The sequence below is a fragment of the Cotesia typhae genome, unplaced genomic scaffold (genome assembly GCF_013202065.1).
Source record: "Cotesia typhae breed Kobodo isofemale line unplaced genomic scaffold, CoteBio_Ctyphae scaffold_13, whole genome shotgun sequence".
Taxonomy (NCBI): Eukaryota; Metazoa; Arthropoda; class Insecta; order Hymenoptera; family Braconidae; genus Cotesia; species Cotesia typhae.
The window spans coordinates 16,847,490-16,862,280 of NW_027423774.1; the positions used below are offsets into that span (position 1 = coordinate 16,847,490).

Below are 14,791 nucleotides of genomic sequence, written 5' to 3' on the forward strand. Positions count from 1 at the left end.
TTGTTTTCTTGGATCAAGAATTTTCTCTTGATGTAAGTTAATTTTTTTTTTTTTCAATGTGAAAAATCACATTTTTAATTAATTGTTAAAAAAATAATTAACAATGATGAAAAAATTTTTTCTCATTAATTCCAAATCAAAAGTTTAATAATTAATAATTAGTATGACTTGTAATTTGTTAAATAATACGAATAAAAATGATAAATAACAAAAAAAAATTACAGACTTCCTAAATTATACGGTTTAGCGATCGCTTTCACGAAGAAACCGTGATACGTCATTATAATCGTCTCTTCCTCTCTCGTTGCATTTTTAGTTCTCGCACAAGAAAATTAATTAACCATTTTTCGCATGTTTGAATACAGACAATAAATTTATCTACTTAACTTCATTTTTAATTATTATTACCATTTTTATTATGATTATTATTATTATTATTAGAGTTGGCTTTTCCACATGATCAAGTTTTTATAGTCAATAGAATAGAACACAACAATAAAAGAATATAAAACGACACCTCAAGTAAACAGAGAATCATAAAAATTGGTTCAATTCCTAGCTTTCGAGAGCGATTTCTCTAGTTATCGCGTGCGCGCGCACAAACGTCGCGACTCTTATATATTATATATCCTGACTGGGTCAACCGCGTGCGAAGAAACGCGCGCCAAATGGAATTACGCGACTCTTGACTGTCAATGCCAGAGCACACTACAAATACATACAAATTGTTCTACACTACATTTTATAATAATTATAACAATAAAATCCCGACCTACTATTTCTAATTTATTTATCCCACAAATCAATCTAACAATTCATTATTTTATTACCAAGCACATTTATATATTTTATTATTGACCACCGTCGGCATCCATAAATATATATTTATTCATATAAATATAATATTTAAACTTTCACCAGGTAAAAAATAAGTTGAATAATAAAATTTCATTCGAATAAGTCGATAAATTTAAAGTGTCTAATATCTTTAAGGTGAAAAATTACATACATTTATTATTTATCATTATGATTAATTATTATTATAGATTAAATATATTTATTAAAACTCACCGTCTCCATGTCAAGATTACCACCGTATACCATTTTATCCTCGAAGAAAACTAAACCAGGAATTATTTCTCCTGATAGTGTTCAAAATTTTATAATTTGCCGCCACTTTTTATTAATTTTAAAATCACTGATTTTGCGACAGTCTCTGCCGCGAAAAATTCTCGGGTAAATTCAAATTTTCAAATTAATAACAAAGTTAATAAATTTGAAGTCTTTTTGTACGCATGTCAATAAATTTAAATAAAATTCCACTTGTCACACGATAAAATAATTTTGTAAAGTAACCAAGTTTTTTCACAACACAAAACAAAAATCGTAATTTTCAAAAAAAAATAAACAGGCAGTAATTGTACTTTTGATTTGATTGCATTTGGAGTTGCATTGATAAGTGATTGATTAGCGATCAGTTATCAGTAGTGAGATAAGGTAAAGGTAGACGCGTGGGTCTCGTAAATAAATAAGCCCAGCTTGTGGTCGCGAGCCGTTACTCAGTCTGCCGCGTCTTGTCGAAGTCTACGTACGACTGAGAGACAACGCCGTTCGAATGCCTTACGATGCCCTAGACTATCTGGCCTGGCTTAAGCTGCTGCTGGAGCTGGTAATGCTGCTGCTTCTCTTGCTGGCATACCGAGTTAGTTCGCGCGAGTGCCGACCTACTAAACACCAACCGATTCGCGCATGCGCTCCTTCACCCACCCACCGATACCGCGGAATAATCTTTTTAAAAAAGTCCTATTATATCCAAAGTCACAACTTGTTCCTTTTCTTCTTCTTTATCTTTTCCTTTTTCTTCTTCTTCTTCTTCTCGTTGGGTGCAAAACTCATAAGTGACATTGTCGACACTATATTTTATTAACCTCTTATCCTTCATACTTACATGCTTTATAATTGTAATTACATTTATTTCGAATATCAACAGTTTAATTCCTTTCAATTCGATAAATTATTGACACTGGTTAAATTATTTATTACCTTAATGGTTAATTTAGAATCGTTATTTTTTATTCCGATAGATATTATCTTAAATTATTTACTGTAGATCTTTAAATTCCGCGAATAAAATGATAATTGCTAATGTGGAAATTAAAAAATGTTAATATTTATTTAATAACTAGCTAGTATAAGTGACTACCGAGAATTAAAAATTGTAATTGAAGAAACTTTGGCTCAATGATTTTTTTATATTTTTCAACAAAATATGCATAATTTGCTACTTTTAAAATTTATAATATTACTATTATAAGATCAATTATCAAAAAATTGAAAAAAAAAAAAAAAATAAACATTCTCTGTAAGAAATTATTTAGTTATTATTTTTTTTATAATCAATTACACTATTTATTTTTTTCTTAAAAAATGAATGAGCATTATGAGGCGTGCAATATTGAATTTTGCACAGAAATAAAGAAAGTTTTGAGTCAAGCGTAAATTTTCTCAAATCAAGAAAATCTTAAGGAAGATTGAAAATTTCTTGAATGAAGTTAAAATTTTTTAAGCCAAGAAAATTTCTTCTTGTTCCAAAATAACTTTGGTCTTCCTTACAATTTTCTTGGTTCAAGAAATTTTTTTTTTTTGTGTGCAAACTTTTTTTAATTAAGGAGAAAAATGTGTGAATTAAATAGAATTTACTTGAGACTAGAAAAATTTATTTACACGTCAAGACCTTTCTGAAAATACCAAATTAAACTATTATAGAAACTCATTTCATAATAGAAATATATACTCGCCACAAAATTGAATACAACTATTAATATAGATTAATTGAAATAAACAAACAAAAGGGAAAATAATTTATGTAATAAATTGACATATAAATGAAGGTAAGAAATTACAGGTAAACATCATTGCGAAGTGTACGTGCGTCATAGAAATTAGATCACGGCCTGCAAATCCGGGGTAAGTGACACGGGCATAATAAAGAACTCATAAACATTCGCTTGTAGTTCTTGTCTGTTAGCATAAATGATTATTTTTTTTTTTTTTTTTTAATCAACTAATTAACATTTCACATTTTTTACTTTAAGACAAAAATAAATTATGTAATTAACATATTCAATAATTAAAGATTAATCACGGGTGATAAATGGGTAGCGGTTAATTGTTAATTGTTGACAATTGAGCTTTTAATTTTTAAGGATGGAAAAAAATAAAGCAAAAGCAATTGTTGGCCATGGTATTGAAGAAAGTATTTGCGTTTAGCGCAGTGTTACACTCATGTGGGCGAGATATACAGATCGAGTAATCGAATCCATGGTGTTACTGAACAAGAATAAAACAAGACAATAGTCCATTGTAGCTGACGAGGATACACTAAGTTCAGTCACACGTAACAGACTACGCACGTATATGCTCGAGAATTGATTGTGAAACAGATTCCAGGACACTTTGCCGGACATTAAAACAACTTTTAATGTTTTATGATATATAATACAATAAGTGTTATCGAAGGCTATTTATATATTACTATTTTATATTATAAATTTTATAAACATATATACATCTCATATAAGTATTGATATCTGTAATCATTGTTAACAGTCCTTTGAATAGATTGGCAAATGCTATCAGCAATAAAAATTTCATTTTTTCATGTTTCTGCAAATATTGTTTCTATTCTGTGAAAAATTTTTGTTAAAATTCTCACAATCGTCGATAAAAAAATTATTGACACACTTTCGTACTATTTTACACAGAAAAAAAAAACCGCGTTGATTACTATTTTGTACAGTACTCAGTACTGTTTTGGAAGAAAATGAGGTTAAAATGCAAAAACTTCTGACTATTGTCTGCACACTACTGAGTCGAGTTCTGGCACTAAGCAGTCGTGTCTCGAACAGCACTCTCTACTGCCTATGAACATTTGCCTAATATTTGTACGAAACAGTACCCGTGTGAAAAAAAAATCGTCTTAAGATTGTCGTTTGTTTAAGATCTTAAACGTGACACAAACCAAGACTATTTTAAGACTTTTTTAAGACACAAAAAAAAATTCTGAGCAGATTTTTTAAATTTGAGATGAAAATTAGTTTTTAGACGATTTCACGACTTTCTAACCGGTACATTTTTGAATACGCTCTTTTTAAATTGAATTTGAAATTGTTAAAAACTTATCGGACTATTTTAAGATTTTTTTAAGACGATTTTTAGATTATTTTAAGACTATTTTAAGACTCTCTACAATAATTTTCCGGAGCTGTCGCTGTGATATCGTCTTATTTTCATAACAAATTTCAAAAATCCTATATAAATCCTCGTATATCTTTGACAACAAATTAGTTGTGTAAATATGAAAAGAAGTTTTTGACTGTAGAATGAATAATATTCATTCCAAAAATCGTTGAAAAATTATGATAAAGAAATCAGCAGACATTTGACTTTTTATTTTTTTCATTTGATGGTAGAAATAAAAAAAAAAAAATTTCTAATTTGTTTGCAAAAAAAGGTCTAAAAATGATCAAGTGTCTAAGTTACTCTACGTATCATTAAAAATAACTAAAATTGAAAAAATATCGTAATCTTTATTATTTTCAAAACCGTATTAAAAAAATTGCAGAAGGCCGGACATAACTTTGTCAAACGTACGTAAATTTTAAGTGCTGGCTAATAAGATGAATTTTTGGTGTATAACTCAGAAGATTCTGGTTTGAATTATATTATGCAACGAGAAATGTAGCTTGATGATGATAATATGGATTAGAAATGAACTTGCCCAGACAGGCACTAAGCTTAAGCTATCGCATTACTTTGGATATTATATGTTTTAATACTGTTACGTAATTTGATAAAATTCGGTTGCCATAAGAACTTTGAGTTTTGATTTAAAAATTAGTCTGAACCAAAAAATTAAAAAAAAAAGATTGTTATCAACATTAACTGATAAAATTTCAAACGGAGAAATTTTTTCCACTAAGTTGAACTAAAAACTGTTATAAATGTTACGAAAATTACGTTATAATACATTTTTAAATTTTAGAAATAAATTTTCTGAGCTAATTTTTTAGAAACAAGAAAAATGTCTCCATGCAAAACTTTCCCAAACATTAATTTCTCTTACACAAATATTTTTTTAAAAATAACAAAGAACTATATTGCTATAATTATTTTTTATGATATTTGTTTAAAATTTTTTACAACAATAATTATCAAACAACTTTATTTTGAGGTGTAAAGTCAAACATAAGTCTAATTATCTTAAATAATGTACTTTGCAACACTTTTGCATAGAAAAATGTATAAAAAGTAAATGTGCATACCAATCAGTTTTTTTTTTACTTTTAGTTAAATTTTACTGCCTTAGTTAAAATACGATATTCTAAATATAGTATTTTATGCAACTAGCATGCAGATTATAAACAAGTTAACGAGACAATAAAAAAAAAATCGAATAGGGAAATATCAATGTAGATATTTAGCAAGAGACAACAACGAGAGACGTGAATTGCAGCTTGTCGCCTGGAGGGTAAAAAATTCGTTCCGTGATGACAATCACACACTACACCCGTTTATCCTTGTTTCAGGAGTTGAGGTTGTTCCTTTAAAATTAACATTTACGATCTAACGTTGTTATATTTATTTACCCGAGCGAGGACTTTATTTAATGCCACGGGCGTTCATCGGATCCGTATGTGTAATTGTCAGAACTAACTTGTTTGTATATTTATCAAATTGAATGTTACTTTTTATCTACACGGTACATAAATGCTTTAAGCATCTAACTGTGATATTACCTTACGTTGTATAACAAATAGTTTTAATAATAATTTTTATTATTATTATTATTATTACGATCTAATTCTCCAATTATTTGACTAATTAATACTCGAAACAAATATTTTGGATTTTGACTCACTGATAGAACAATTTATTAACTGTTAATAAATTTAGTTATAAAGGAACAATTTTTTTCATTGATTAAATTTAAATTATTATTTTTTTCAATTCATAAATTTTTTTAGTGTGAACATGTCTTATTTACTGTACACAGAAAAACAAATTAACTTTAATCAAGCAAATAATTTTGAAGAATTTCATGTTTTTGATTTGAATAGAAAAATTCTTAAACTAAGAAATTTTTCTTGTTTAAAGTAAATTTGACTTGATTTAAGAATTTTTCGTCTTGATCCAAGGTAATGAAACTCTTCGAAATTATTTTCTCGGGTCGAATTTTTCTCTTGATTCAAGTTAATTTTTTTTTTCTGTGGAAGTACAAAATTTCACTGTGGAAACCCATCTTGTAATACAGATGTCCGTCACAAAATTTTTCTTATTTTCTTAACTATATAGATTAATTTGACTAAAATTAATTTGACATAAAAATACAGTGACACACAAAAAGAAAAAAAATCTTGAGTCAAGCGTTAATTTTCTTAAATCAAGAAAATCTTAAGGAAGACTAAAAATTTCTTGAATTAAGTTAAAATTTTTTGAACGAATTAAAATTTTTCTAAGCCAAAAAAATTTCTTCTTGCTCCAAAATAACTTCAGTTTTCCTTGTAATTTTCTTGGTTCAAGAATTTTTTTTTTCTGTGCATGTATACAAAACAAAATAAATAAATAAACTAATTTTATCTGACGCGAAATTCGAAGCTACACATCGTAATCCAGGATCAGACTTTTAACATCTTTACTTTCATAATTTTACATTTTTGAATTTGCGATGTAAATTTAAAATTTACGACAGAATTAAAATTTTCTAATGATACTAAACTCAACTAAAAAAAAAAAAAAAAAACATTATATCATGTGAAAACGCTGGAAAAAACATTTTCCATATTCTCTTAATTATTTTTGTTGACAATTGATAAATTGTGTTAAATAAAAGATGCTTTAACTATCAACAAATATTTATTCTATCAATAAATGTTAAAGAACCATTAATTAACAATTAATAAAACATTAACTTTTCACAAATTCTTTTATGAATGGATTAAAAGTACTTGGTTAATAAAAGAAATTTAAATAAACAATAACTATATTTATTAACCAGCAAAGTGTGTTTAATATTATTTATTATCTACAATCGTAAAAAATTCTTAATTACTGTTCTTAGACAATTTAGTAGAGTGAAAAAGAAAGGAAGTGGTAAAAAAATGAGTTGGTACGTCAGAGAAACAGAAACTGCTAAACTCACTGCAACATTCGTAGGATACAGTAGGATATAAGTCTGTTTCATTTTGCGGATTGTATTAACATGCATATATGTATGTATGGTATATATGTCTCCCGGGGCGACGAAATCGTGAGAGTCCGATGGAAAAATAAAGCTCGGGCCAGTGTGATGACGTTCGTAAACCGACTTGCAAGTGGGACCGAAAAAAAAACGCAAAGATAAATTTAAGTTATGAAAAAAATTTTAAGTAAAAGACCAAAAAATAAGAATGACAATTTACCCAGTTGTTATAGGGTTCAACGATATTCGGTTACACATGTTAACAGATGCGTTTTGCGGCATACCAAGTGTCAGATTTAATTTAAACGTACATGTACTTTTAATATTTTTAATACTGTGCTCATAAAAATTCTATAATTTTTATTTAGATTCAATAAAATTGTTATCTTAAATTATGATGTAATTGATAAATTACTTAAAGAATTAAAAATTATTAAATAAAACTGAAAAATGTTAATTTTGTGTTTTAAGAATAAGGACACATTTTAAAATTGAAATTAACTAATTGTTAGAATATTTAGTTGTTATTTAGTTATTTATGAAATAAAAAAATAATAATTTTTATATTGAATAAAATTGAATATAATTTAAGTAAGTATTGAAAATATGCAATAACAACGTTTATCGTGGGACATTAGCGATTGAAAAAAAAAATTGTTAATAACGTCCATACGTTTAGTTTATGCAATATCTATAGAAGTACTATGTACTATATTATTAAGCCCTTCCTCTATAGCCACTAATGCTTGGTTGATAAAGTGGAATCACTACGTCGTTGAGAGATTGTTATTAACTCACTCTTATCTTCATCAACTAACAATAAACGTTTTATTTTCTTTCTCCCTCTTTCTCTTTTCCGCTCTCTGTTTTGCTCTCAAGTATGTACAAGTTGTGAGTATACTCTCATGCATAAAGTAACATTGAAATAATGTTACAATGTATAGGATAAATAATGTTAAATCTCTGGTCCATAAAAAAGAACGGTAAAAAAAATAAAAGTAAAATGTAAAGTAGACACAGGCTTACCAGTAATTCGGTTATAATAATTGCAAAGTCCCACAAGATATAATTCCCATTGTTCCGCGAGAGTGAACGGGGATCAGCCGATGAGATTTTTTATCGCAACACACATTGGGTCCAGCGGTTATGTTTGCGTATCGCGACCACCCCGCGATATCTCACGTGATTTCTACTTGATTTTTTTTTAATTTTATAATTTACTATTGTTAGTATTTTTATCACAATAAATAATTCAAAATAATTATTTAATAATATTTGAAAAATTTAATGATTGAATTTTTTTTTAATAAAAGAAATCTAATTAAACGTTCATTTAATTTTTACCACATAAAAATTGAAAATTAAATAATAATTAGCAATCCGCAGTCATTTACGGATTATGAATTAGAAAATTTTGGCTTAATCACATCATACATAGTTTAGTTACGTTTGAAATAACATTTGGAAAATAATAGTGCTATGGCGGGATCAATTTCAAATAATTTAATCGAAAATGTGACAGAGCAAATTTATATAAGCAGCAAACTATTCCAAACCGCTCCAAAACCTTAACATGAAAAATTGACCATCACTAAAAAATATATAAAATCGTCAAAAGGCATAAATTCTTGTCAAAACCTTTCTGATTATACCAGATTTAACTACAAAAATTGCTTTAAGAATAATGATATGCTCGTCACAAAATTTTCATTACTCTTTCAATTATTTAAATCATCAATAACTGTCGCTGAAAAAATATAAAACCCAATTTACGATGTAAATATATACCTGTTATAAAATTTTTCTCAATCTTTTAATTATAGAAATTTTTCTCAATCTTTCAGTTACATAAATCAATTTTTGACCTATAACCACATTCAAATGCACAAAAAAAAAATAAATAAATTCAGAACTACTTCGATAACTTATCATAATAAATTAATTGTTGCTGAAAAGTATATAAAACGTTGAAAAGGCTCAAATTCAGGTCAAGACCTTTTCAATGATACTTAACTTAATTGAAAAAACTCATTTTATCACACTGAAAAAAAATTTAACTTGAAACAAGATGAAAATTTTTGAACCAAGAAAATAATTCTGAAGAGTTTCACTGTCTTGAATCAAGTAAAATTTACTTAAGCCAAGAAAAATTTCTCAGTTTAAAAATTTTTCTATTCAAATAAAGAAGATACATTTTTTCAAAAATATTTACTCGATTCCAGCAAATTGTTTTTTCTGTGCATGTAAATACGCCAGAGACAAAATTTTCCTTATTCTCTTAATTATGTAGATTATTTAAACCAAGAGTAAAATCGCACTTATAATGATTTGACTAAACAATAAAAAAAAAAAAAAAACTTAGTTGGATGTATGTATTGAGAGCAATATAATATTATGATATGACGTTGGTACTATAAAAGCATATTATCCATATAAACTAGAGTGGATGTGAAAAAGCTGAACTTATTGAGGAGCCTCCGCTCTGATTCCTCCTCGTTCTCTTCACATTTAGCTTTTCTTGGCTCTTCTTGTGATCCTCTTGAGGGTGCTCTTACCGTGCGTAAATATAGGGCATCACGTAGCGAGGGGTGACCCCGATGACCCGGGCAGTACCCTTGAGGCTCCGTAGTTGGTGAGTATGAGAGAGAGTGGAGTGTGTATAAACAAAAGTAGATGTAGACGAAGCAGTCGAAGGTGGGTTCAGAGCAGCGAATAAAATTCAAGGAGGATAAGACCGAGAACACAAGATAAAGATGAAGAACCAGACCAAGAAGACTAAGAAGAAAGAAGAAGATTAAAGGAGTAGGAAGAAGATGAAAATGAAGTGAAAAAAGACAAAGAAGTTTGTGGAATAAGTCGCGGGCGAATGCCGGTTCAGACAGCCACCGATAAAGGAGAAAAATTAAGTAAAAGAGACGCCCAAAGACAACAGAGATGGAGAATATTAGCCGAGTTGCGGAGCTGAGCGAGACAGGGGGATTTTAGCATATCTGCGAAGGTGAAGCTGAGAGGGACGATTACGGGAGTAAAGGAGAAGTAAAGAAGATAAAAGTACGCTAAAGAGACGTACGTTCCCACACGAACCTCCCAAGATGCGTCCCGGCGTTGGACTTGGGACCCCCGATGCCCAGAAGCTGATAAAAACAGCTACAAAACTGCCTACCGGTGTTTTGCTGCCTTTTGCTCCTGCGTTACTCTCTCCCTATACTACTTATATATATATATATATATATATATATATATATATATATATATATATATATATATATATGTATATCTACTTATATATACGTCCAATATCTCCGATCCTTTATTTATACTTTTTTATCCACTCTAATACACTAAATAATACGCGTTGCCACATTATGGATTTCATTCTATCGCTCTTCCGACACACTAGAGGGCGTCGTCACGTCTTTCTTCTCGCCTGAAGTATGGCTCCGAGGGAGGATTTAATACGAGCGGACTCTTGCTGGACAGCACTATATATACCTACTAGTGGAACTCTTTTTATTGTTTTTGTGTTGACTCATCGACCTCAACCTCAACTAATATAAATAAAAGGCATGTGGCGAAGTGGGCTTCTTTAGTAAATCATACATCGGACACGCGTTCCTCTACACACGATTAAGATATCTCACTTTTTATTTGGATTATATATATATGGAGAATGTAGACACAAATAACTCAAGGTATGGTATTGTTTATTCTCAAACCATTCAATTATACCGCGTAATATTGTATTAATTTTAATAGCAGCACTAAATCCATACGAGCGTCAAGTAATGTTCTTGTTGTTTAATTTTGAGAACAAGATATTATTATAAATAAATAAGTAAAATTAAAAAATGAAAAGGTGCAAGTAATGTTGGGAGAGGACGGGTTTTATGGACGGACTGGTAATTAAACCGTGTGGCAAACGAGAGTGTTAATGTTAAGTTGAATCTTAAAATCGAGCTATAACCATTTGCCAGACTCATCTTTAATGTCCGGAGGATTACACTGTTGTGCTTAAGTCTCTGTGGATTAACCAAATGATACAATGTGTGACCTTGGATGTATCGTTAAATCTTGTGGAATCTCAGACACATCCTTTGGTTACTTTCCATTATTATTGTTGATTTTTAAAAATTTTAAATGTTGAATATTCTTTGTCGCCCTTATCCGATGATTAACACACCTGCAGCAACTTTTTGACATTAATGACGGTATTTTATTTGAAATCTTTTATTGCAATCGTAAAATATGTAAATAAGTTCGAGATTTAAGTAGTCTTTGTTGATTTAATTTTTTCATTTTGCTGATCACTGATTACTTGAATGTGTAAAATGTATAAAATGAAATTTAATTAAAATAAACACTCGTTCTGTTAAATTAATTTTTAATAATTACCATTGTTCTCAAAGGAAACAAAGAAGTTTATATTTAAATCGGGTATATACAATATTTTTTTATTATCTAAATCTTGGTAAAAATTTAAAGAATAATTGCAACTCGATCAAAGTGCGCGTATAGAATAATTTAAGTGGCATTGTTGCAATTGCGACATCGGTATACCGTGGGAATGTATCCCAGAGGGAACGAGAGCTCTCATGAAGATCTTCAATACAACATAACAACGCTAGGGTCTATACATATATATATATAAGGTATAGATATCATATATATAGATATATGTACATGTACTTATAACGTTGAGTTAGCTCGAGGCATCAACATAAACTGGCTCTGATTCACGCGCTTACGCTGCTCATCCAAACCAATACTGTACGATATCTCCGATACATATTTTCGATCTATGTAATATCGGTATAATAAGAAATTATAAATTATTTTACAGCCGTACGGACATTCAATGACCGTGATTCATCGGCTATTGAATTCCAGTTTACAGTGTCACATTTATTTGCTCTTTGAGTAAAAACTCAAAACTCAAAATTGCAGATATATTTTTATTGGTACTTACTGTGAATTAAAATACAAAACATTTCGAGCCAATGAGAAAATTAATAAAATCCAATCGAATATATATGCAATTTGTTTTTCAGATCTGATTTAAATGTATGGATTGTATAAATAAATCAATGTGAAAAGATAATTAGTTGTGAGATCACGAGTAAAGACATATGTTTATATATTTATAATAAAACACTATGTGTATATTGTATAAGATAGTTGAATTTATCACGATACAAGATGATGAGCAAATATATTTTTTTGTATCTTGATTCACGTTTTCGCAAGAATAATATCTATAGTTACGATTTATACAGCGGTAAGATACGAAGGATTTTAGAAATAAATACACTGAGAAAACAGTATATTTGACTCAAATGCGCAGATTTATTTGAAATAAATCAAAAATATATATTTAATGTTAACAAATTTCTTTCATTTAAATATATATTATTTTGAATGAAATAATACTTCGTTTTGGTTTAGTTAATTGAATCGACTTATTTATTTCATTTAAATAAAGATTTGTTAACTATTAACAAATCTAGCTTCAAGTAAATTACGCCTGGTGCCTAATTAAATTAAATTAAAATAAAATTTTTTTTTAATTGCACTTACAGTTTTTCGAATTTTTTACAAATGAAATTTAGAAAAAAATTTTTTGTAATAATTTTTTCAATAGAAAAAATTCTAAAAATTTTTTGATGTCGGCTAACTTTATAGTCATTTTTAATTTCAGTATTGTTACGTCGAAAACGCAACTAAAATTTAATTATTTTTATCCTAGCCGTTAGGCTAATAGATAAGAATCTGAAGCTTTATGGGAAGGGGTTGAAGTTATAATATAAGAAAATGAATTCAATTTAATAAATATATTATAAAATTATCATACAAAGATTTGAATTATTAAAACAAACATAAAAATCTCAATTAAGAACTTACTTAAATGTCATTGTTACCGTTTCTTTACATAATTGAAATTTACTTTACTAACAATTGTTTTTTTTTTTAATCTGACGGGTGGTTTCATTAAAACTTATAAAAACTTTTTCGATGTTAACACTAGGACGTCAGGACAACAAGAGATATTTTTGTTGAAAAATCGTAAAGGTGTCGAATTTTAGGGCGTTACTTATTTTTACTAGATGGGAGAAATAATGTCCAATTATTTTTCTATTTCCTTGAGCCCTTGCCCTCTCTCTTAGATTTTTCTATAATGTTGCATGAGTCCCCTCTACTTGGGTCAGAGTACAATATCGCTTCTCCTTTACTCTTATGCTCTATTATACATCTATGTGTTTGTGTATACGTAAGCGCATTTATGCATAGACAAAGACATACATGTGTACTATTTTACATTAAATTATTTACTGTGACCAAATTTTTATATTAAATTAGTTAGATAAAAATTAATTTGTGCATAGATTACAAATTGTCATTAGTTTTTAGATCGAAATTTTTCTTTTTATTTAAGTCGTTATTTTATTCGAAAATAAAAGAAAACATTTATTTATTATTTTTTTTGTTTAAACTTAAATTATAGTTATTAAATTTTGTTCCTTAAATTATCAACATATATATATTTTTTTTTCTTCTGTTGATACTAGAATTATCATAACATTCCTTTTTATTTTTTTCTTTTATCATTATTTACTTTTATTTTATTTAAACTATTGTTTATATATACATTTATTTTGTTATCGAAAACTTCTATTTCGGATCTCGACAAAGTTTAAAATTCTATTAGGGTATTTTTTCAGGCTCAAATCCCTTAGTATGGTCAGGCCCAACTAAAACTAAATTTTTCAAATAAGTTTCTTTCGAAAATGCTATTGATAAATTTGAAGATAACAAAATTTTAAAAATAAAATAAATGTATGTAATTAGTTGTAAGAACATAAAATTATTTATGAATAATTAAATTCTATTTGTTATAAAATAAAAATGTCGGACGTTGAGTCCGACATAACAGTATAATTAATAATTCCAAAAGAAGTGCCCATTTTACCCCAAAATTTTGATATGTCTACTTTTACTACTTTTTTAACCTTAAACTAAAAACTATTGCTTTGAATATATTCAAACATACCATTTATTTATAGTTAACAAATCTGATTTGGTTGAAGTATATGATTGTTAGCTCTAAAGAAATATTTGTTAACTATGAACAAATCTGGATTTCATTCAAATATACTATAACTTTGTCTCAAATTAATCAATTTATCTGTATCAAATAAATATTTCTGGTGATATTTAAATAAGAGATTTATTTACTGCTAATGAGCCTCAATTAATTTAAATGAACTATTTTCTCAATGTAAATAAATAAAAATACAATAATAATAATAATAATAATAATAATAATAATAATAATAATAGTAAGTAAAAAAAATAATTTATAAAAAGAATGACTTTGTTCTTACGTGTTTACTACCACGATGATTATTATCACGTGATACTTCACGTGGACTGTGGATATCTTACCTAATTAATCTGATCGAGTACAACGGAGAAAGACTATTAAGGTTTTATAGAGTGAGAAAGCAAAATAGAACAACTAAAATAACAAAAAAAGTCCATACTTTAACAAAGACC

At 28.1% G+C, this 14,791-nt stretch overlaps 1 protein-coding gene across 1 annotated transcript in view; it reads right to left on the minus strand.

The window, feature by feature from the left end:
• The window catches only part of Ets98b (DNA-binding protein Ets98B), a 56,303-nt gene extending 54,141 nt beyond the window's left edge, over positions 1-2,162 (minus strand). The window contains exon 1 of the mRNA XM_074253548.1: positions 1,072-2,162. Within this exon, the coding sequence (XP_074109649.1) occupies positions 1,072-1,104 (33 nt within the window). The 5' untranslated portion in view covers positions 1,105-2,162. The remainder of the gene's footprint in view (positions 1-1,071) is intronic.
• Between the last annotated feature and the right edge of the window lie 12,629 nt (positions 2,163-14,791).